The 24,471-nt window shown below is 40.6% G+C and overlaps 1 protein-coding gene across 3 annotated transcripts in view; it reads right to left on the reverse strand.

The window, feature by feature from the left end:
• Nucleotides 1–8,401: 8,401 nt before the first annotated feature.
• LOC136002616 (chondroitin sulfate proteoglycan 4-like) overlaps nucleotides 8,402–24,471 on the reverse strand; it is a 40,547-nt gene continuing 24,477 nt past the window's right edge. For all 3 annotated transcript variants that reach the window (XM_065657864.1, XM_065657866.1, XM_065657865.1), the window contains 4 exons: nucleotides 22,554–22,685; nucleotides 17,860–18,032; nucleotides 14,370–14,553; nucleotides 8,402–13,934 (listed from right to left, as the gene is read on the reverse strand). In XM_065657864.1, coding sequence (XP_065513936.1) covers nucleotides 11,881–13,934; nucleotides 14,370–14,553; nucleotides 17,860–18,032; nucleotides 22,554–22,685 — 2,543 coding nt within the window. In that variant the 3' untranslated portion in view covers nucleotides 8,402–11,880. The remainder of the gene's footprint in view (nucleotides 13,935–14,369; nucleotides 14,554–17,859; nucleotides 18,033–22,553; nucleotides 22,686–24,471) is intronic.

Below are 24,471 nucleotides of genomic sequence, written 5' to 3' on the forward strand. Positions count from 1 at the left end.
ATGACATTCCCAAGTATGTTTTTGGAAGAGTTAAGCTGTTCATTCAGAAATGCTTCCTGTTATTTCTGAATTTCTTCACAGTCAGCATCGAAGTTAACTTTGCCTTTTTTTGTTACCTGTGTTACTTGTTACCTGTTAACCTTCTAGGCCACAGTCAAGCCTGATCTTGGTCATTCTTTTGTAAAGCAAAATAATTGCAGCTTACTGTTCTTCTCATAAAAGGGAGGGCGTTGATTTCCTGAAATATTCCTCCTCACCAAGTCACTTAGTTTTAAGTTCCTTTCCTGCTTCCACTGCTTTTCCAAACATGGACATTGGCAATGAAAAATCTGCTCCTTTTTGCTTCCATCAATGCAGTACCGAGAAAATACTTCTTCTTTAAGCCACCAGAGCCAAGGGTCATCTTCTTTGATCTAAATCATTGGATTGATGATCAGGCTGAACTGATTTTCTACTGTCATCTGTAGTCATTTGTAGTTCCTGTTTAATGTCACTGCTTTTTAGGATGAGGCAAATTTCCTTTTGACTTACAGTCTTTTCCCTCAGATATAGTTGTGTGTGAATGTGGTTGGAGGTTTTTCTGAAGCCCAGTCTCCCATTACAACTGAAGCTCAGAAAATAAAAAAGGGGGTCAAAAAGAAAACAAAAAAGCCCAATATCTAAGAGTACCACAAGGAAGAGAAAGTGTAGCAGGGTTGTAATAACATTTATCCTTGACAATCCCAGAACATGTTTCAAACCCTAATCCCTCATTCTTCAGCTGTCCACGCTAACATCATTTTACCAGATTGCTTCCATGTAACCATTTACACATTTAAGTCTTTCAATGTATTTCTTTGGATTCTCTGAATTGTTCTTCTTTCTATCCTGGTTTTCTAAGGGAACAAGCCCTGTGCAACTATGCCACCTGCCTGCCTGCCTCCCAACTCCAGCTTGGGTGCAACAGCCAGCTTCAGCCAATTTTGAAAGAGGTGTGAAGGTCTCAAAGATGCTAAGTTCTTCTGAGTTCATTGAAAATTGGCAGTCAAAAAGAGGAAAGAAGCCCAATTTAGTATCTCATGGTGAGTGAAAGACAGGCCCGAGTCAGTACCTTCTCTATTTGAAGATGCAGTAGCCATCTGGCCAGAGTGTAGGCACATTTTGGCTGGTTTGTCAGGACATGTGTAGCTCTGAATGAGACACAGAACATACTGAAGCTTTTCTGTGGAGGATATGTGAGAAGGAGCTGAAGGTGAACCTGAGGAAGGGCAGGACTAGGGCCTATAAAGCACAAATCCAAGGGAAGCTAGACTACATGCATCTTGGTGCTCCTCATCTTCCTGTGAGTCCTTTTAAAGAAATTACCACCTCGTTAATAAGGACAAGGAAAGGAGGACCACTGGTAACTTTTGGGCTCAGTGTGACATCATCAGTGATTTTAGTTAGATATTTTACAACAATAAAGAGTGCCAGCACAGCTGAGACACTAAGAAACTCCATGAGATCCCACAAAACTCAATGAAGAGCTGACTGCATTATAGTAATACACCTTTTGTGCTATCTTGTTCCAATGCATAATCATCACGTCACACCATCCTTACCATATGTAAAAGATGGCTGTGGGCTGTGCAAACTGCATGAAATATTTGAGCTGATAAAATTTTATACCAGTTTCCTATTAAAGATGGTTCTCATTTATGCTTGAAGAGGGGCCTTTCTTTGGGCTCAGCAATATTGTCCCTAACCTATTTGTATCTTATACACTTGCAGCTGTATTATTTTCATATTAATCCAGAACTAGGTTTTGAAATGCCTGAAACCTGATGGCAAATCACAAGGGATTTTGAAGTTGAACCCTGCACTCTCATATTATTATTCCTGCACTCTCAAAAGCAGCATTTAAAACAAGTTCAGGCAGTGTTCTATGAAGGCTGTGTCTTGCATTTTTAAAAACAAGCCAAAATACCTTCTTGTAAAGTGGTTCCAAAATAGCATGGGTTATAAAAAAAGAGTGTGATTTTGTGTTGTACATATCTGAGAAAGAGACTCTGCTGTGGTAGATTCACAGCTGCTGCCATCAGAGGTCTTTTATCCGATGTTAGAATAACAGAAGCTGGAGCAGCAACAGTGAAAAAACTTGTCAAGACGGAGCAGACATGGATGAATGTAACTCATAAAACTTGAAAACAGAGTAAGCATTGTTGCAAAATCAATGGGAAAATGTGTCAGTCGGGTAACTGCTGTGCGACAGCAAAATGTCAGAAAAATTACTTTGTCTGAGACTGTAGAGAAATACATGATATGATTTCTATGGGACTGTTTATCTGAAAACAGAAAACAAAAAAATAAAAAGCTGTAATACAATGGGGGAAAAAAACATCTAAGGACATCTAAGGGCAGTTCTCTGGAGAAGAAAATTTATGCAATGTCTTTGTCCGAGAGGATTTTAATGCTTAGACAACACTACGCTGGGAGTCAGTGGCCTTATATTTAAAAAAAAAAAAAAAATTGAAAGGCAGTGAGTTAGACACACAAACTCATGCAGGCAGTACAAAGGAGCATTAGATATCTGAAAAAGGTTTTTGCAGTACCTGGTGAAATGTGCCTGGAGCTGCCTGACCCATCCAGAGGGAAGGAACAAGGTCTGGATCACAAAAAGGAGGTTGGTTCTCAGCTGAAGGCTGCAGGACAAGGGCAGTACCCCTCAGCACAGTCTCACACCGCTCCTCCGTCAGTGACTCCAGTAATGGCTAAACCAGCTGAAGCTGTTTTCCCCAAAAGCCCGGAAGGTTCCCCTGTAGTGGAACATACCCTTCCCTTGCTCTTTGCACACACTGGTGGAAAGGACAGAGCACTGTCCTGATTCACCATAGTCTTGACTCCCTGAAGAGTGCCTTAAATGTCACCTTGCTGATTTCATATTTTTGCAGAGTACCTATGGCTCACAGCTTTGGGCTCTCTCCAGGGAGGCAAAGGGGCACAGATGTTTCAGTCAGATGGGAAGAATGTTTAAACCTGGATTTCCCCAATATCATATGAACGCCCTGATCACCATTCCTACCTGCCACCACCAACTCTTTACCAGAGTGCGTGGGGTTTGCAAATATAGTGGCAAGGAAACATGTCTATTTCATTAACCCAGACAAGATGTAAGTTAGAGCAAGGTGCCAAGACTTTGTCTACTCTTCAGCAATTGTATATATATGCTCAGTGGCAGATACAGGAGTATTAACAGATTTTGGGACATAATACAGCTGTCTAGCTTAACTGTCGCAGCTGCACTGGGGATTACCTTTGGCAGAATGACGGAAACTTCAGATAATTTGCTCCTCTGAACTGCCAGTCCTGACCTCCCTACCCCATTACTGAGGAGGGGTAAGTCCAAGACAAGCCTGAAGAATAGCCAGTCTAATTTCAACCTCTCCCAGGCAAACCAGACACCACTGGGACTCCAGCTACTGGGAGCACTGAAGGTTTTGTGAGTGTTGATGTATGTCACCCTATGTATTGGGGGGTGACTAAGCAGGTGCAGTGATACCCAGGTCCTTGTTGTGGTTTACCTTGGAGTGAAAGAGCTCATTAGACGTTCTTCTTTTATCAGTTGTCAGGGCCAACACACTGGATTTCACAGGTGAGGAACACCTTGGTGCCAACAGCGTTTGCTCCCATTACACCCCTGTGAGAAAATCCCCTGATCTAGGTTTGAAGGAGAAAACTGGCACACAGAAGTGACTTCCAACCGGTCAGGCTACAGATTGGCTATGTAACTTTCTGCATTTCCAAGACTTCTGTTATTTTCAAAGGATGTAGGAGTCCTGTGTCTGCTCTGAAAGCATGAGAGGCCATGCTGTTTTCTCTGTCTGGGGAATCTTCAAAGGCAGACCACTGAGACTTCGAGTCAGGCATCTCCTTCTCTCCAAATCGCATGCTTGTGTGGCAGCTATTAGTTACTTCTGTCATCCATTCTACAACAGCATGGGACAAAAAGTTGAGCTCAGTGGAGTACTTTGTAAATACAGGTATCTCCTAGTAGTAAACAACAAATTCCGTTCCTCTGTGGAAACTGTAATCAAGAAAATAAAAGAGCTTCCTGAGATATTTGCTAGATCCACCTTCGGTATTCCTTCAGCACGTGCTGTCAGTGTGACCAGTTGAATGATTCCCCCACACAGCAGCATCCAAAACACATTTCCAGCTACAGCTGCTCTTCACTTGCTGGAGAAAGGCAGTTGTAGTCTCAGTGGACTCTGCACAGGCCACACAAACAACCGGCTTCATCGTTTTTGCTGTCTTTCATGTATGACATCAATAGCTAAGAAAGAAACAGATCTGTGTGTCACACCATCAGCAGGGTACAAAGAAGGCAGGGCAAAATAGATTTTGCTACTTTTCTACTGGAAAACAGTTACCCATATGTAGAAGGGTTGGTTTGTTTTTTCCCAAAGCAACAGAAGTTGGAGAAGTTGCCAACAGCAGCCATATCTTGAAATACACTCAACAGCTCCAAGAGCTCTGGAGTGATAGTTACAGAGACTTTCAACCATCTGAAGTGCTAGAAACTTTCTGTTCCAAAGTCTATGTACTGGAACAGCTTCTGATCAAACTTTCCCATAAACTAAAGAAACACATATTGGTGACTTGTGACCACTGAGTATTAAACCATGTAGCAATCCCAGAACAGAAACAAGTAAATCTCATAGGCAGTCAGAACTGTTTGAATAAAATGACAACATCCACAACTGACAACGATGTAAACTGTCACTGCTGTAACGTGCAAAGCTGGGTTCAGGTATGTACATCCATCCTATATACAAGGTAGCTCTAATGCCTGGGAGGTGATGCACTGTTTGCAAATAAACTATTACAATTACTCCTAGCAGGGGCTCTGATTTATGTATGTGATTATATAGTCTTGTTCTGGATCTGTGGTAGGCCTACCATGTAATGCAAACGAAAGAATTTTTTTTTAATTTTTGTTTTTGAAGAAGTTAAAACTCTAAAGCAGAACATGGGTCCATCGAGGTTCCTTAGCAAAGTGCTGTCCTCTGCTCAGAGCGGCCCGCCTGAGAATCTCCCAGCAAGGTGGAAGTGGGGAACTGGTGAAACCAGAACAGAGCTCCACTACCCAGTGGCTCCTGAGGGCACCTCCTTCTGCAGCTGCACCCCTCCAGATGCAGGAGAGGAGCTCTCCCTGACAGCTGAAGCAGTGCAGAGAGGCCGAGCACAGTGAAGGCTCTTGCCCTTTCTCTGCCAAACAGCCTGGCACGGTGTGAAAAGCCTGGTATGGCGTGAAACAGCCCACCAAATAACTGAGGTCTGCGAGGCACAGCGTGTGCTGCAGCTGCGCTGGGTATCGGGGGTACAGGCAGCTGCTTCCCAAGCTGTGGGATCACTGAGAGGGACATCACGCTTTAGAAACTTGGAGACTTTCTGGGGAGTTCATGAAATGAGAATGGAGTATACAAGCGTAACTTGTGCATTCAGATTAGAGTAGGCCACAACTCAAATCAGTGGCGACCAACAGTGACCAGCCTGCTGGCTACTGAGCGGCATGCACAGAACTACTGGGCTTCTGAGGGCAGACCCCATACTCAGGACCAAGGACCATCAAAGAAACATCTCAGAGTCCTGGGAATTAGCACAACAGGGAAGATTAAATGAAACTACGTCCTACAACCAGGAGCAAGGTGACTTAGGGAGGGAAAATGGGCAACTTGTCTCACTGATGGTTATACTGCATAAAGGACCTTGGACAGACAATCCAGATTGACTAAAAGATGGTAAAAAGTAGCAGCTGTTTGTTCTTCTAGCTGATTGGTACCACTTCTGCTTACTTCTAAGACTGGTCTCATCTTAGTCCTAGATCTGCTCTTCAACGGTATTTTGTGGAGCCATGTGTGAAGAACAGTCACCAAGCTACTGTCATTTCTTTCAAGGGCTAAACTCAGGTCCATCTTAATCTGCATTAGTTAGCTCCGTGCTCAAAATCCAGACCTCCATTGCCTTACTTACAAATACCTTTCAGTGGCTGCAGATAACTGGATCTACCATTAATCATTAATTGCAATTGCAACCATTCAAAACCTGGGGCAAGTTCACCCTGTTTGTTTCTGCACTTTGACCAAGACGCTAGAACATTGCAGCTCTATTTTTAAGGCAGTACTTATGCTAACAGGCTTTAACATCTGAGTTACACCCTAGGCGACTCAGCTCAGCAAGCCTGAGGGATGGTTACGTAAGATTTCAGCGATCTGATCAGATGAATCCCCACAACTGGACATCTTGACAGCCAGCCACCTTTGTAAGTCAGCATTCAGAATGTTCATGCCATAGGAGATCTACTTCTACCGCATCTCCTGCCAGCTGCAGAAGGAAGCAGAAGAAAAAGCAAGCTGAGCTTCTAACTCTTGCCAACTCCTCGAAGCACAACTCTCCCCTCTAATGGGAGGAAAACTTGTCACCTTGATTCTTGCTCTTCTCCCTCTCTGGCAGTGAGGTGAGCTCCCCAAGCTGCGTGGTGGATCATAGCCTGCTTCCCAGAGGCACAGCCCAGCACCACCTCTGCCTTTCAAATAAGCCCACGGGTCTGCTTCCAAATGACCTCCCCTTGTTTTGAAAACTCCGCCCATCCCCAGAGAACTTGTCTCTGAGCCATCCTCCCACCTTCCTCTGCCACCTTAACCAGCCTCTTCCTCAGCACCTCCTGCTACCAAAGCAGCTTCCCTGGTGGCTTTGCCATGTCTCAAACCAACTTCCTATGTACCTCTCTCTTATGGATCCAGTTTCATTTAAATGTACTTGAGTATGCGTTTGCATATGAAATATGAACTTTTGATTCCTTGAATTATTTTTATTCTCTCAAGAATTTCCTCATCAATGTGCTTTCGTGCACCTTATATAAAAGTTGCTATGTGAGATAAAGTGGTACAGTGTTTTAGCTGGAGAAAATCACTGTGATCAATCACACACTATAAATTGCATGTATTTATGCTCGTCTATTGCCTGCGTTGTTGCAGGAAATTCTCACACTCAGTATCATCCCATACCAGTGCTCAATCTCCTCAATCCTCATTTTTCCTCAAACAAATTTATCAGACCTGACGCCCCTCTTACTGTAATTCCATACAAAGGTTTTGCAGCTAAAACCTGTCTGCAAACAACTTCATGTCCAAGTAGTGATTACCAGCATGTATAAAGCATTAGCACAAAAATAACCAAGCAGCAAGACTGGAAATGAGGAAGCGATCACGTAAAGCAAGCATTTCACCACACAGAGTCTCCCTACAAACAGATGTGAAACTATAGTTTTCACCAGTGGCAATGAAAGAACATTTTGTTCTGGGACTGCATTTGGGATATGCAAGGTCTGGCAGGAATCATTTAGCTTGAAGTGAGTGAAGATACATTAATAGAGTTTCCACTGAAAATGCCAGGACAATTACTTTCAGCCTGTTTAAAAATATTCACAGAATGTACTTCAACGTAACAAGGACTGACTTGAAGAAAACGGCGCAAGCGCGATGCAGGCCTGTGGCTCAGGACACGTAAGCAGATTCACTCCTCAGTTTGGCCTTGCAGGCAGTAACAGGCTACTGCCGCCAAAGTTGGAGCTGGCCCTTACTAATATTTTAATAAAAGGAAAACCACAAAATGCGTCTGACCACTTCTGTCCTGTTTTCTTCCCAAACCAACATTTTCTGAGTCACGCAAAGGGGATGTGGCAGGGGGGGCCACGACCCCAAGAAGCAGCGCCGCTGACACAGATTTCTGCACTCTGGACGCTGAGTCACAGCGCAGGGCAAGCTGCTCCCCAGGCCATCAGTGCTTCTCACATCTCAAGAAAAAAGTTCCTCATCTCAAGTTGCAGGAACAACTACTAACCAGCTAAGTTCTGACTAACGAAAAATCAAAATCAGGTCAACCAATCCATTTGGTGTCAGGCTGGAGTGAGTGTGTATTTTTGACTGAGAATAAAAGATAATCTGACAAACTTTAGAGATTAAAAAAGAGGTTTTTAATGACAAAACAGTGCTAATGTATTAACACTTAAGGATTTTATATGTTAAAATCTTCTAAGCTCATGCAGTGAAATGACAGAAAAACCTACTGAAACAATCCCAGTGCAGTCCTGTTTCAGCAAGTTCAAGTCAATGCATTTATTTTGATGTTACATGCATGCAACCGCTGAACACAGCCAGGCAGAAGTGTGATGAGATGTCTCTCCATTTCCAGCCAAGTGCATTATGTTAGAGGCACAATGCTGGGCACAGCACCACAGAGATCTCAGCACACGTGCAGCTTAACAAATAAACATCAGAGAACTTGGAAAAACATTGTTACTGGCAATGGGATCCTGTTGTGTTTCTGCACTGACTGCAGTACTCTCCAGGTCTTCAAAAAAAGCACAAAAATGTTAAGCATGTGGATTATAAACAAAACAATTTATTGATTTTATGTATGTTTTCAAGGCACTTTCATGCTGCAGTTTAGAATTCCATTTGGTAAGAATGGCACTCCTTCATAAACCCCATCTTTGCTAAATAAAACACACAACTTCAAGGTTAAGTGAAACAACAACAAATTCAAAGTAGATTCTGACCATAAACTATGTACATTCGTGGAATCACAAAAAGAATCCATAAGTACAAAACGTTTTTCCTGAGGACTTTCTAGGTTGCTATTTAGGAAGCCCAGGATGAGATTCATCCTCGTCAGTTTTTACCACCTCAATATCAGTTACAATATTACCTCTGCATTTCATATGAAACCCAGTAATCACTGACACAATATACTTATATCCATATAAAGTTCTCATCAAAACATTCCAGGCATTTTGGCACACTTGTCTCACAGTAGCACCGAGGGAGAAAACTGAATGCTGGCACACTTCACTGATGAATTTGGCATTTAGGTTGTTTTTATTAAAACAAACCAACCAACCCCAAAACCCCGAGATGCTTTAAAAATGGAGCCAAATGCTCAAAATACCATTCCATAGTGCCTGATCTCCTTGAACTTCCGTTGTTAGCCAAAAGCATTTTCGAAACAGAGAACAATAGTTCAGCCCACTAAGCTGAAGCCAAAAAAGCCAGCATAAATTCTATCATCTTTTCTGTATTTTTCATGTATGATTTCTTGCTCAGAGCATGCACATGCTGAAACTCAAGAATTCCCATTCAGTTGTGGAGTTCTAATTGCATTGCTGTTTTTTTGACTCAGTCACAATCACGTCATGGTCTCATTTTTTACCATTGCCAGCACTACAGCAACCCTACGCTCCAACTCCACTGCACACTGAGCACTGCAGATTTGGGCTTACTTGTCTTTACAAAGATACATTTAGCAAAATCTCATTAAGCACACATTTCACTTCCGTATTTCTGTTCAGCCTGTCATGGGTCCATGGTGTGAACTTCAGTCACCAGATCCCAGCAGCTTTCACCACTGCAATATTTTGGTACCATGTAGAGGCACATCACTTGGTCTCCCAGAAGGTATTGGAGTATCACACCTCTTTTGCTGTTGACAAGATCTCGGTTGTAGGGAAATGCGAGATGGGCTCCTTTAAGTGTCAGGAAAAGTGTTGGATTATAACTCCTCCTTGGAGTGAGGTCTTGGAGGAGGTGTAAAGTGATCAGGTTCCTGCTACCAGCTAGAAGGTATTAGAGGCAGGCTGTAGCAAATGCTCTGCTGACAGCTGGGATCTGGAGGATGCTGCAGTCTGCTTGGTGCTAGAAGAGGTCTCAGGATCGGGGACGGCAAGATACGTACAGTTGCACCTCAATAAAGATGCTGGGTTGTCCCTGCGATGGCTGGCAGCACCACTTATCTGGCTGAGAGTTCCTAAAAGCGGTCTGGAAGATTCTCTTTGGGAAAGCAGAAAAGGTCTACAACACATTTCTGCAGCAGACCAGCTGGGACACCTGAACACCCCAGCATTTTACACGGACCACACTGCTTGAATTCAAACCTTCTCACGGTGACATCAGGCAAAAAATGGTAACGACAGAAAAAACAAAAAAATGTGTATCAGGGTTTTTAGTTTTTTCACGTTAGTTTGAGCACATAAAGGCTTCATAGCTTTAATCTCTAGTGCCCAACTAACTTGACCAGGTGAAGATGTGGCTTGCATATTTTTCACTGACAGACTTTTCTCCTTGAAGTGGGCTCTGAAAAACACATTGCTTCACAATGCAGAAGAATCATGGCCGACCACAGCAGAGGTGGTGAAGATAAGAAAGACGGCCCCCACTGCTCCTGTGTTTAGTTCCCAGAACACAGCAGCAAGCAGAAACTTAACCTGGCCCTCCTCTTGGGTGAAAATTTCACATTATTGAAATATACAAAAGACAGAAACACAGCTAACCATCAGCCACAACAAAAAAATCATCCAAAACAAAGCAGTGTGAAATTAATAGCACCAAGGATGTTGAGGTCCATATACCCATTCTATAAAAGCAAAAACTGCAGTACCTAGGATAAAAATAAAACATTTTTCCAGTGTTAACTGATTGCAGTGCTAAGATTGCCTCCTGACACTGAGCACAGTGTTTTAACAGAGAAGCTACCTGGAAGCTGTAACAATGCAAAAGTAAAAAAAATAGATGAGAAGCTCAGTGGTTAGTAAGAGACTGGTTATCATCACAGCACCATTCCCTTGAAGTCTTTTCATTCTCTGGAGTCAACAAGAATTTTGTTGTTGTCCTCAGTGGAAGAAAGACTGGACCTTTGTAAATCACTATTGAGCTCGAATTTCTAAAAATACAAAAATATTCCCTTTGCAGAGAAATTATTGCACATTTTACCACCAGAGCAAAATTAGAGTAGGCATTACTTGTCATAGTGTGTGAGGCACATGTGTTCAGTGTTCCAGGAGATGAAGAGTAAACTGTGAAACTCCAGAAGGGAATACATACTTCCTTGCACGATTGTTTCTGTCAGTAGCTCCACAGCACATGACAGTACGCAGCAGAGGACTTGATTCTATGTACTGTCATCTGCTTGAATGCCCAGACTCCAGAGACAGTTGTGTTTGCTTCACCAAAGGCAGAATTTAGGCCAAGGACCAGGAAATTTTGGTATGCACTTCCAGACATAACCTAAGCCTAAAGATAATTCACCAGACAGGCCGACTGGCAGATGCACAGTTTTTACCATGTGGATTAGAGGTTATGGATGCATTTTACCAGTCTGCAGACATTAAAGGCTAGAGATTGGTATCAAATGAGGAAAAAGAAAAAATGAAAGAACAACCAACAACTCACAGTAAGGGTATTTTATCAGAATCCTTACATGCTATCACTACTGGACTACTGTTGCTGAGTTGAATTCTAGATTTCCAGTTCAGCGACCCAGATGAACACCTGTCAAAACAATCACAGCTTTGTTTCTTTAGTAGTGGCCTCTGAACTGCCTTCAAGGTCAAAATGACATTATTGAGATTAGCACCTTGGCAATTACTTACACAAACAGTTGGAAGTTCTTCAAGTAGAAGTGGTGGTTCAGGAAAGAATACAAGACCTTTAGAGCAAACTTTGTTCTTCAAAAAAAGTAATTATATTGAAAATATATAATCCATGACAGAACATTCTATTTTATTTCTGCCATGGGAAACTAAAAAAATATTGCATACACAGGGTGCACTCAAAATCTAGGCGGCCAAATTCTGCACTGAATTAAGTGAGAATTTTGCTGAAGTACCAATTGGAAATCTTATTTTATGGCCACTGTAATCAGTAAGGTTTTTATTATTATTATTTCACAGGTATCTGGATTTCATCTAACAAACCATGCATCATTTGACCTATAACAAATAAATGTAATAAAGAACAAATTACATGTCAACCATGTATACTCTCTTTTCCATACCGCATCAATTAGCATGACCAAAACCGGCCACAACTACACCCAGTATTGATTGCGCTTCAAAGTTGGGTTTGTTTTTCGACAATACTGGATCATTTCAGGATCAAGGTTTAACCAGCTGTTTTGCAGAGAGTGTTCTACAGTTGGAGAAACTACTGTAGGAAGCGGCTGTTCACGTCTTGCTGCCATGAATGTTGAGGCTGCACTTTTCTCAACCCCCTTTGGGAGAGGAGTCACTGTAACACCAGGTACAGTCAAGCTCCGTTCCAGACATCGATCTGGACTACTTAGGACTGCATCCGTTTGACTTCTGACAAGTGGTTTTGTCTTCTCTTTCTTCTGACACATCAGCCAAATGCACACAGAAATAACAGCAACAATAAGTAGCACAAACGCCAAGACCAGCGGGATAACGATGTACCAAGGGTTGCTGCTTTCAGCTGCTTGTTCTCTGGGACTCCTGGCATTAAACTGGTTGGTGGTCTTAGTCCCCACAGATCCACTTGTTCCCATTGCCAGATTTAGCAATGGACCTTCCTCATGTACATTTCCCCAGTGATTCTGCCTTGGCCACAACGTTGGTCCAGGGTTCTGCAGTGCTACTGTGGGCTCTGCTTTCTGAGAAGAGGCTGGTGCCTCGCCCTTTGAGGTAGTGTGAATCTTTAAAGTCGTCGTGCTGGTTATGGAAGGCACTTCAGCTGTAAAACCCTGCACAAGTGGAGGACCGTAAGGCACAATGGAGTACTGGAAACAGCCGACAGCAGGCTGTACTGCATCTGCCCTGAGTATAAATGTGAATGAGTCATTTAACAGATCAATGCCTGTCATATTCGTATCTATGTCTAGAAGCACAATACCATCATCAATGTCAGCCTGGGTGAATGTCTGAGTATCTTCAAACACTGCATCATTCACAAACCTTTTCTTTACAATCCTTCCATGAGATGGAGGCACTATCACCTCAAATCTAGGATCACTGTTTGTCAAATTAGCTAGCTCAGAGGCATCCAGGTCACTGCTTCTGAATTTATAAGCTGCTTGATTTGAAATCTGCATGTTGGATACAACTTGGACTAAGGGCTTCACTGTAATGTTCAGCACTTGTCCTGTTAGATTGCTTTCTGCAGTGAAAAGCATGAACTCCAGTACTTCTTTGGATGCAGTGAGATTTGTCAGGTGGTAAGATAGCTTTCCTGAGTACAAATCTGCCTGCTCAAATTTAGTAACCTGCTCATTTCCAATCATCAGTTGCCCATATTTGAGTGGCTGAGTTATTTCATACATTATGTTAGTGCTTCTTCCATTTGTGACAGCTGAAAGCTGCATGTTAGTAATAGTGACAGATGTCTGGCCCTGTGGAAGTTCAACATCAGTAAGATTGACCAGAACAAGAACAATTGGTATGACTTCAAGACTGAATAGTTTGTATAAAGGGCGATGTTTACCATCAGTCACGCTGAAATAAAACACCCCAGAAGATGAACTTCCATCCTGTACAAACCAAACTTTACCACTGTTGACATCAGCTTGTGTGAAATCCTTTACAGAGACACTGAGATTGCTTTTCATTGCTAAATAACCATTATTGGGGTTGCTAACAATGGTGTATTTGAGCTCAGCTGGGGCATTATCTAGGTCTTCAACTTTCAGATTCTCTGGCCCCAGCACTGACATATGTCCCTGCAGGACTTTCAGGTGCAGACTTTTAGTCTTCAGTTCTGGAGCTTGGTCATTCACTGGAACAACAGTGATATTAAACATCTCCTCTAAAACTTCACTATGGGGCTTTGTTGCAGACTTGCTCTTTAGGTTTAACCAAACAGCAAAAGTGAAATTGTCATTAAGTGATTCAGAATTATCATGTACATACACAATTCCAAATTTGTTCAGTATGTACTGGGAGAAGTTAGGTTTTTCTTTGGTAATGTTTCTTTCTCCAACAACAATCATGCCATGTTGGGGTAAAGATACAACTTGATACCAGACTTCATACATGGAGCGCTGTACCTCAGGTAGCTTAATCAATAGATTTGAAGCATCTAGATTTGTTTTACTGATTAATACTCTACCTCCTTCCTGGACTGTGGCACCTAGCAGAAAGGAAAAGATAATCTTAGAAACTGACTATTTTGTAGTTGCAATATTTCAGAAATTAGATATCAAACATCGATGATGCTCAGAAAAGTTTCTCCTTCATGTTATCCTTGATTTCCATATGATTACCACTGTTTTTAAAATACAATCACATATAAGAGACAAGATTTTATATTGATGCACACATTAGAATTAAAGAAATATCAATATTTCAAAGCTTCTGACAGTGTTTTCACCTGCCATTATAGCAAAATGGATAATACCCACTACAGCAGTAGGAAGGATCAAACATAAATAGTAAATTTCATTTTTAAAGATTCAGTGATGCAGATTTCCAGGCTACTATCTACACTACACTCTGTGACAAAAATATTCTGGTCATTTGTTACTCAGAGATCCAAAACAATTTGGAGCCCAAACGATACCTTTACCTGTATTTGCCAAAAGACGACTATTCTGATCATGCCTGGAAATTTCATAGGAAATGACAACATGGAACACCTGGAGGTCTAGAGCTGATGGTGGAGAGGAGACAGTAAATGTAAAGAAATCTTCTGCACTCCAGTCAGCTGACTCAGCATGTAGGTGCTCATACATGATCACACCTTCATCCACCTGTTTCAGGTAAAGAAAAGCCATAAGTATAAGGGGATAATAATTTTAAACACAAAAGTGTAAGGAGACAAAAGAAAATCTTAAGAACATTATTCAAGAGAGGCCTTTGTACCTCAGTCCATACACAGTGTATATGTAACTTGCATTGAAATTATCTTGCATTTCTCTTAAGATGGATTTTCTGTTGCCAGACAGGCTTACTTGAAGGTAGCTGAAATGCTACTAGGCACAAATGCTCAGTAAAGGCCTTATGTGAAGAACAGAGATACAAAACGTTGAGAAACTCATCTCAAACTAGCAATGGTAATGGTGAACAAGAGCTTGGCTGGACTGTATCTTTAGTGAATTGGACTATCATAGGTCTAGGATTTTTTCTTGATAAGGATACCAGCAGGGCTGGACTCATTGTCCTGAAAGAGTGTATTAAAGACTGAGGGCTTGAGAGGGACCTTGATGAGATGTTTTTTGGTGAATAGCAAAAGATACTTGGTAAGAGATTATGGAAACCAGAAGGAGGTGCAGTGACCACTGAATTATACTCTCGTTTATAACCAAAGAGCTGATGGGGTTGCATGGTGGAAAATTTCTACATCCCACCAAGAAGGGGATTCCTAAGAGACAGGAAGGAACCTGGCTTGTCCTACACCTGGCTTCACTGACCTTGCAGATCATCATACCCAAGAGAATCCTATCAGTCCCACTATGAGGATTTAAGCTTCAAAGTACTGCAAAATACTTAGGTAAATCTTCAGATGAACACATATTTTTACAATCACTTATCTCTTTAGGCCCCACAGCAAAAACCAGTATTTTCAGAGTAGGACTCTCATCAGGTGGAACTACACCTGAGCTTTAAGATCAATACAATGAAACTACAATAGGATTCCTAATAACCACAAGACTAGAACACTTACTAAATCTCATCTAGCAGGTTCAGCATCTGGTCTGCTTGATAATTTGCTGATTGACCTCAAGAGAAGACAGCTTTACCTACTAAATCCTTGGCAACTTCCCAGGCAACTACAGACCTGGTTTGCATGTCTTAGTTTATAACTGCAGGAGAGATCCCTATCTGAGATCATCCCAGTTCTAAGTTTACTATTTGTTACATACTCTACATAGTTTACAAACACCCCGGAAGAACTAATTAGCACATGTTCCCATCACACATGCTTCAAAGCTGTGAAAAAAGAAAACCAAAAAAAACCCCAGCTGCTATGATGGATTAAGCACTTTAGCACTACGGAATCTGAGCTGTGACTACAGAGAGCAATAATGTTGAATCTACTGCAACAGCTCCCACTGAGATTACTAGGGAAACTGGGCTTGCAGGGTCAGTTTTCTCAGCAGCCTCAAAACCATCCCATCTTATTGTATAAAAAATTCAGACTGATGTGATAAAATCCTATTAATACAGGCCCATGTCCAGGTTTATGCTTTGCCTATACTGATTTAATTGTTCATGGCTATTACAGTACAAAACAAACAAAATTTATAATAAAAGGATATATTGGTTCAGGATAACTTTCCAAAGGATTCCACTAGGACTTCAAGCTAGAGAAAGCAATTTCTTGTAACAAGAACAGGCACAATGTGTGTTCTTTAAATTCAATGGCATTTAGTATCAATCTTACTAGGGCTATCTTTCTTTTTTAAATTGCAAGCCCACGCTCCTATCTGGGCTAAGAAGATAATGGAATTGGTGAGGATTTCTGTGTTTACCTCTGTAACAACTTATAAATATAATGAAGAAATTGTGGCTTGCTGCAAGACGAAAATACAATGTTTGTTAATATCAATGTCATTTTCTCACTGATATTTAACTTCATGTGGCTACAACATGCTAGACGGTGAAAGTTTATTTAGGATCTCTTTTCTCTTGGTTGGAATGGTATCCTAACTGTTCTTGACCAGAATAAATAGCAAGTTGCTTAGGATACCTTATTCTACCTGCAATAAGTGACTTAGCTCTGCTTGTCTGAAGTGAAAATGGCCAATACAAATACCTCTGACTGAGAAGAAAAGCACAGACACTATTACAGTTCAAATTCTTACACAAGTTCAAATGAAAGTTAGCTATACATTAGTAAGAACTAAAGCTACAGAGAATAAGTGGCATGTTCTGACATGGTACTGTCTGATAAACACATGTAAAGATCATATCCATAGGCAAAAAGGGTAAAAAAACCAACCAACCAAACAAACTTCAAAACCTTAGCTGAAAGATTTTCCATCTGACATGCTTAACTGTTTCTAATGCTCATAAAAATCACACATTTTAGGAACAGAAGGGAACAGTGTCATTATCCAGTTCATCTCCCTCATAATGAAAGACAAAACTCAGCAACTATTGCAACATGACCAAAACATAATGGAACTTGAACACAGTTTTACGAGAAGCATTCTGTGTTCATCTTGATATATAAAGTTCAAGTGGAGATTCATTCCACCACATAACCTGACTAGGTTGTTTCAAAGCTGATGATAACTAATAAAAATGTCAACCTTTTTCCAGGTTTTATTGGTCAAGTTTCAATTCCTGGCCAATAGATTTTTTTGTTCCCTCATATATTAAATCAAACAGCCACTTTTAAAATCTGTAAATGTAGATTAAGACCAAATTATTTCTTCAATTTTTCCTCCGGCAAAGTCAGGAGATTGAGCTCCTTTTATCTTGCCCATTTAATTTTTCTGAGAACAACTTACTGCATGCAGAGCACACAGCTGTATTCAAATTCTGCACACAGACACAAGTCATTTCTTTTCAGTTGCAAAGGAATGTTTTCCATTAAGTTACATGAGCTGCCACATTTTAGTCATTCAAGTATGAGGCCCTGTATCACAGTTAAGATTCTTTAAACACTTAATATCACAGCCAATCAAGTCAATAAAAGTCCACTTGGGGACACTCATGAGGACTGCATACAGCTGAAATGAATCTGATACTTGGACTTTTCATAGAGCAAAAGGCTACTCCTTCTGCCAAAAACTAAAGGCTTCCAACCTTGGACTGCTGGTTAATGGCACCAGATCAGCTCTTCTTGAAAAATACTGTTACAAGCAAAACAGTGGAAACTGCCAAGACCCTGCTAGTATCCAAGCAGAGGGGAACAAAGGCTCCTCTTGCATTTATTACTAGATGCCAGATATTTAATGACACAGCAAACCTAGGTGACTGCACTGACAGGTCACATATGCCTGGTTACTTAACAGATATAAAGTTGATCAGACGACAAAAAAGCAACTGAGATGCCCTTTGAAGTAACAATCTACCTCTGAACTAGTTATTATAAAGTAAATGCTTACCATAGACTGTGTAAAACTGAGGATTTCCTGAGTAGTATTATCAGAATTTACTCTGATCAGCCTTCCAAGTTTTGGGGAAGTTACAATCACAAAAATTATAGTTCTGTTTCCTGTATTGGTCACATCATTGGTTACAGCTTTCAGATCATGTAGTGAAATAGGTTTCCTGGAACCTAAAAAATGTCAATTGTAAGCACCATAGATTTGCAACAGCAATTTTTCCCAAAAGGTATGTTTTGTTTGCACAACTCACCTTCTTATCTAGGTATTCTACTTAGAATTTTAATCACATTTTGTAAGTTCAGCAGGCTTACCCTTTTTCTAGTTACCTTCTTGTTACAACTCTTCCACAGCTTTTTCTATCAAAAATTCCATTAGTATGACGTACCTTTGTTTTACAGAAATGAAAAAAATGCAGTTCTCTTCAGCACATGTATTTGCTGAAGACTAGCTTCTTCTAAAACAACACAAAGTAGCGAGCAGAGCATGTATAAGAAGCCCCTGTCTAGAACTGAATTCAAACTCCAGCTGAAGACACCATTGTTAATGTTTTTGGAAATCACAGTTGCCCAGAGAAGGCAGGGTGATTTGGAGGGGAGAAGCCCTAACACAGCAAAGCTTCTAGTGAACACACAAACCAAACGTGATTATTACCAGAAGCTTGAACCACTCTTTGCTGATATGAAAGATGATTTTTGTTAAATGAAGAACATCACATGACAGAAATAAAGGCCTGAACTGAAATAATGTATTATTAAGATGGATGGAGACTGAGGAGCAACAAAATCCTTTTAATACATAGCACCACACCAACCAGTACCTTGTGGCTTAAATACTATAAAGATTATAATGAGCATTCTGGCATTTAGGCAAACCAAGACAATTTTTGACATAGCTGTAACAAAACCAAACCTAGTAATTTCCTAAAAGAGAAATGAAGTTTTATTTGGCTTCTTTTTGATCCACTGTTTCATGGTACACACTCAGCAAACTAAATCTCATGTTTAATGATACTTTTGGAGGAGCAATAGATTCCCATAATCCTATTCGCTCTGCCCCCACTTCTGCCTTCATTTTTACATTTTGTTCTTTCTTGAGCAATAAGCTTTTATAAGTATTAATACGTAACTTCAGATACTAGTAGTATATATCCTTGAAGTCTGAATTATCAATCATCTTCAATAACAGATAACATTTATACAGCAATAAAACAAAATAACATCTTCCTGCTATAACATTCAGAAGAAAAAATCTGGTAAGCAAACTGAAGAATGGGGATGTTTTGCAAGCCATTATTAACATCAGGATGCTGCCTGTTGACATGTAGTTCTGCCCTGGTTCAAACCACATCTACTTTGAAACAGAGTTGTTATAATGAAATGAGATCTTCCGGCTCTGTCTGTTTTCCCCTTTTTACTTTTCCATGCCTCTCTGCATCAATACAGCTACAAAAAGCAAAGCAGATCCTGACATCTACAAAAATTCTCCCACACTATATCTAATCAAGAAGTCTTCCTCTTCTTCCTCTCTTTTATTTTGCCTTTTTTCATGACAAGGAGACAGGGAAGCACAACCTTGTGTTGTGTGTACAGCAGACGTGGTCAGGAACGCACAACTGAGAGCATTAGTTAATCAGACCACATTTATCTGCACACATAGTTATTTCTTAATAACCTTCTACTCATGCAAATCAAGCCTCATTGCCTTAACAGAGTAGACAGAGTAGCTCAAACATGGTCACACTGTAGTGATGGAAGCTACCGCTCCAATTTTTCATAGCCATAGCAGGTTATTGCACCACCACCATCACAGTGCAGGGAGATGGGGACAGAAGATGCATGCCACAGGGCCCCTGTTTGTTGCTAATAGACACGATCTCACTCACTGCACAGCACAGGCTGAAATACAGCCTAGGGCCACAGACAATAAAGTCTCTCACGATTTCCTGTAAAATGGGATCCTCTTCTGAACATAACCTTCTCCTTCACCCACTTCCGTCCTGAGACCCAAGAACCTTTCCCAGCACCTGCAGTAGTTCTGCTTTGCTCTGATACCTCACCAGAGAGAGGAAGGTTAATTGCCAGTCAGCAGACTGGGTGAAGGTAACAGGAGGGAGAACACTGTCTGCTTGTTCCCAAACACGGGAGCACAGAGATTGCAAAACCAACCCCATCCAACACAGGGGAAAGGAACAGAGATGGGGAGGAAGACACATGGTGAAGCACTGGAACAGGCTCCCCAGGGAGGTGGTCACAGCCCCAAGCCTGACGGTGTTCAAGAAGAGACTGGACAACAGGGACAGGAGTGGGACTCAATGATCCTCGTGGGTCCCTTCCAACTCAGGACATTCTATGATTCTATGACAAAGATGGGTGATGAAGATTAGGGCCACGCTAATCTACACGAGTAGAACGCAACAGCATAAGGACATTATTTGTACTTAATAATTTTGGCATCCATTTTTACTTCCTGCCTTTAAGATTTGGAAAGTGATTTGGCATGAGCATTCCGCATATAATTGCTGAACAGTTACGTATCATCACATCTACTGGCGGCTTAGACAGATCTGCTTCCGAATACCTACAAGTCAGGCTGCCTCTCCTTCCCAAAGCACAACCAGCTCATTCCTTCTCTGAGCAATTGCTTCCCTGAAGAGAGCAAATGCTCATAATCTAGATATCTAGCACAGGTAAGAAAAAACTCATATCTAGTAGCCAAATTACTGAGCATGATGAATAAAACTAACTTCTGTTGAAGAGAAAAAAAACCCCATAAATTGTATAAACAAACCTGGTATATCCAACACAAAAGAAGACAGCAGTACTTGCTCTTATAAAATTGCAAAACGATACGCTTGAGAGAATAGTTTACACCCAGTCATGAAGATATGGCAAATTCTTCACAATATATTCAATTTTTATTTCCCTAGACAGATGATTCTTCAAGTTGTCTCAAAATTAACTTTTCCTGCTGTGCTATAACAGGACACTGGCCACTGGTTTTATGTGTATTAACCATTTGGCACCATCATTGTTGTAACAGTCATTTCATGATGAGCAAGTACAGCTGAAATCCATACAGCTCCAGAAAGTCTTTAAAAAGTATCACAAAGATAATAGGTGAAAAAGCTAGTAATACTTTTTAACACCAGAAAGGAATTTCACTAACCCAAAGTAAGTGAGAATTGAGGAAAAACTGTAGCTTTAGATGAGTACAGATTGCAGTGCTAAAAGAAATACTGTGTTTTGCAAACTGCAGAACCGACGGAGAGTCTAGAGCAAGGGTGTCAAACTCATTTTCACCAGCGGCCACATCAGCCTTGCGGTTGCCTTCAAAGGGCTGAATGTAATTTTAGACTCCATAAATGAAACTACTACATTTCCTGAGTGGTATTATCAGAATTTACTCTGATCAGCCTTCCAAGTTTTGGGGAAGTTACAGTCACAAAAATTATAGTCGTAACTACTCCTACATTTATACAGTCCTAAAATCACATTCGGCCTTTTGAAGGCAACTGTGAGGCTGATGTGGCTCCTGGTGAAAATCAGTTTGACACCCCTGGTCCAGAGACTTTGCCTTCTATGGAAGTATCAGACATACTTTTCTTTAAATTATCTTTGGTTTAAGATGAATTCCTGTAAATCCTTGTGCCTGAGGCAACCTTACACACCAAAATCGCATATTCATAAGCTTTGTAAGTGGATTTATCTGAATCCCATTTAAATCAATTGAATTAGAACATCATGCAGCTACAATCTCATTTTTTGTTGCCTGTGTTTACATGGCTTTTGTTGCAAGCCTTTGTTTACACAGCTTATATTCAGGAAGTTTAAGAAACTAAAGTGCTCCTCTTCCGTATCAACTTAACAAATCAAGGTACAGATTAATACCTATAGTGCTTTACCAATTCTCAATCTCTCTCTGACTTTACAGATCACGTTCAGAGCAAAAAGAATGTAGCACAAACAGAAGTGTGATGCAAGACATTGCTGAGAGAAGAATAACCTTCATTTCTCCTTTAATCCTGCAATTAATGTTAGATTACTAAATCAATAAGGGATTACTCTTGCCAATGCAAAGTGGTACATGGCTCTGGTCAGACCCTCTTAACACATGAACTGCTGCAGGAGCAGGATTTCATTAAAAAAAAATACTCAGCTGCTGATCCAACTACTTCCAAATGCACAATATGAATCAAAGTTTTTCAGTCTTTCTGATTCACCAGTGAGTCTGTGCTGTTCTCTGTAACTCAACTCAAACAAGAAAGAGAACTAGCTATCTGGCCAGCCTACACATGCTATTCAGTGTCCCATGGGCACAAGCTTCACTCTACTTCTACCAGGCAAAATCACAACCAGCTAAGACACCTCTAAATACAATATAATATCGAGCTGTTAAACAAATCTGAATGGAGAATGTTCAGCATCTAGGCAGGCAGTATTATTGTCACACTGTGGTTATATCTTTCACTGCCAAATTCCATTAGTCCAAGCACAGGCACATATTAAAAAGTTAAAGGCTACAAAACAATAAAGCAACATGTTGTTTGAGAAAACATAATAATTCTTTTAAAAATCAGATGGATCAATGTTCCCAGGAACAGTTATCTACAGTTTAGCCAGCTAGCTATCTGACAAATAACCGTACATTCTGCTTTCAAGTGGATGAAATCATGATAACCTTTAAAAACAGACCTGGAAAGACTCGAAGTCCTTTGTTCACTTCAAGGCTAATGACTAGCGTCTGAGCTGTGATGCTAAAAATCTGTCGAGGTGCAAAGTTCAAACCATCTGTTACCTGAAAGTTGAATCCTCCAGACATTGCTCCTGTAGAAAATTAAAATGTAAATTTATTCTTGTATTATTCTATTTGTCATCCAAAACATACAAACACACATCAGGCACTTTTTGCTCTTGGCTGCAGTGAAATATATCCAAAATCATTCTGAAGTGTTTTTTGATCAGTACCTTTGTATCTTAATTAAATAAATTAATAATGCAGAGAACACCTTTACAGTGAAGAGCTACTGGTTGTTGCTTACAATGAAGGCCAGACATCCCTTAGAGGCAAATTAGCAGAGTGCCCCCTTCCCTTCTTTATTCACTGACCCCAGCAGAGCTGAAACCAAGTTAAACTTAAGGATGCAATGACTCCCAGATTTCCTAATCCTTTTATATCTTAGGAGCGACTGAAGCACTTAAGCAGTCACGTTTTGACAAAGAGGAATTTGGGGAGAAAAACAACGAGAACATTCTCTTTCATTTTGATTTATTTAAAGAATTGAATCAACTCTCAGGTTTCCTTTGTCTCTTCGCTTTGTTTCAGCTTTGCTGAAGAGCCTATGTTGTCACAGCTTAAACTATTTCAAAGGTTATGTGTACTCATAATAAATGCACGTTTTTTTCTTTAATCTTAGGACCTGTATGTACTTTGGCACAAGTGATAGCAAAATGCTTCCAGGAGTCTGAGTGGATTCCTGTAAAAATACATCTCTTGGAACTGACTTATTGAGGTGTACGGAGCTTCCCAAATCTTGTTTTAAGGAAAGGCACACCAGATTGTTTAATTAGGTAGAAAGAATGAAAAATTGAAAACATTAACTGCTACAAATAGTTTCCATTGCTCTTCTACTTGCTTTGCCCAATTTAGCCATGAGATTTTGCTACATGAATTTATATCCTGAAAGTGCCATGTACTTTCACTTGAAGATCAACACTCCTTCCCGACTATAAATTAACATCAGAAGAATCAAAAGTGGGTTCTGAGATTATAGTTATCAACTACCCAAGGCAATGCTCTTATATCCAGCCAGGCACTGAAGCAGCTCGTGAAGATCAAGTCATATTGTTTTTATTTTAAAAGCTTTTATTCTCTGATGTTTTCTCTTGATAAAAAAGCAGAAGCAGTTGTGCATTTTAAAAAGGCATCAAGGCATCTGGTATTTGCCTCAGCTTGGGAAAAAAAGGCTTACTAAGCCTCACTTGCTTTTTTAGCTAATGCAGGTCAACTGCCCAATTGACACAGACATTTGTCAGTATCAGAGTCAAGAACAGAACTAAATCCTGAAGTGCTGTTTGGGTGGAGAGAGTATTATTTCATCACAATTCATTTTTAAAGGCACATTTGATCAGAGGTGACAAAAAGGACACCAGAAAGAAGATTGTAAAAACGACACTGAAAAGACACAGAACTGTTGGTTCAATTCGATACTGCCCTAAGGAAAACAGTGGCAGGGTTTAAGGGCAGACCCTGTACTGCTGAAGCAGGATGGGAGCACCATGGAGTGAAGAGAGGGTGGAACAGGGAAGGAATTCTCACACGTGAAGAGAAGCACAGAAAAGGAAAGGTATGTTCTGGTTCTGTGTTCCTGCTAGTGACAGAACAATTGGGGATTACAGAGGAAACAAACATAAAATTTAAGGGGAAAACATGAGAACAAAGAGGGAGATTTGCAACTCACAGCACAGAACAAGCAGCATAATGGAATTCACAAGTATGAGCAAAGATGAAGAGAAAATTGTATGAAGTCTAAGGTTAGAGGCATAAAAGCAAAGTAATGGTAGTACTTCATTTGGCAGTACAAAATACTCCGAGGATGGAGAGTCACTGCCA

This window comes from Caloenas nicobarica, chromosome Z (assembly GCF_036013445.1).
Source record: "Caloenas nicobarica isolate bCalNic1 chromosome Z, bCalNic1.hap1, whole genome shotgun sequence".
Lineage (NCBI taxonomy): Eukaryota > Metazoa > Chordata > Aves > Columbiformes > Columbidae > Caloenas > Caloenas nicobarica.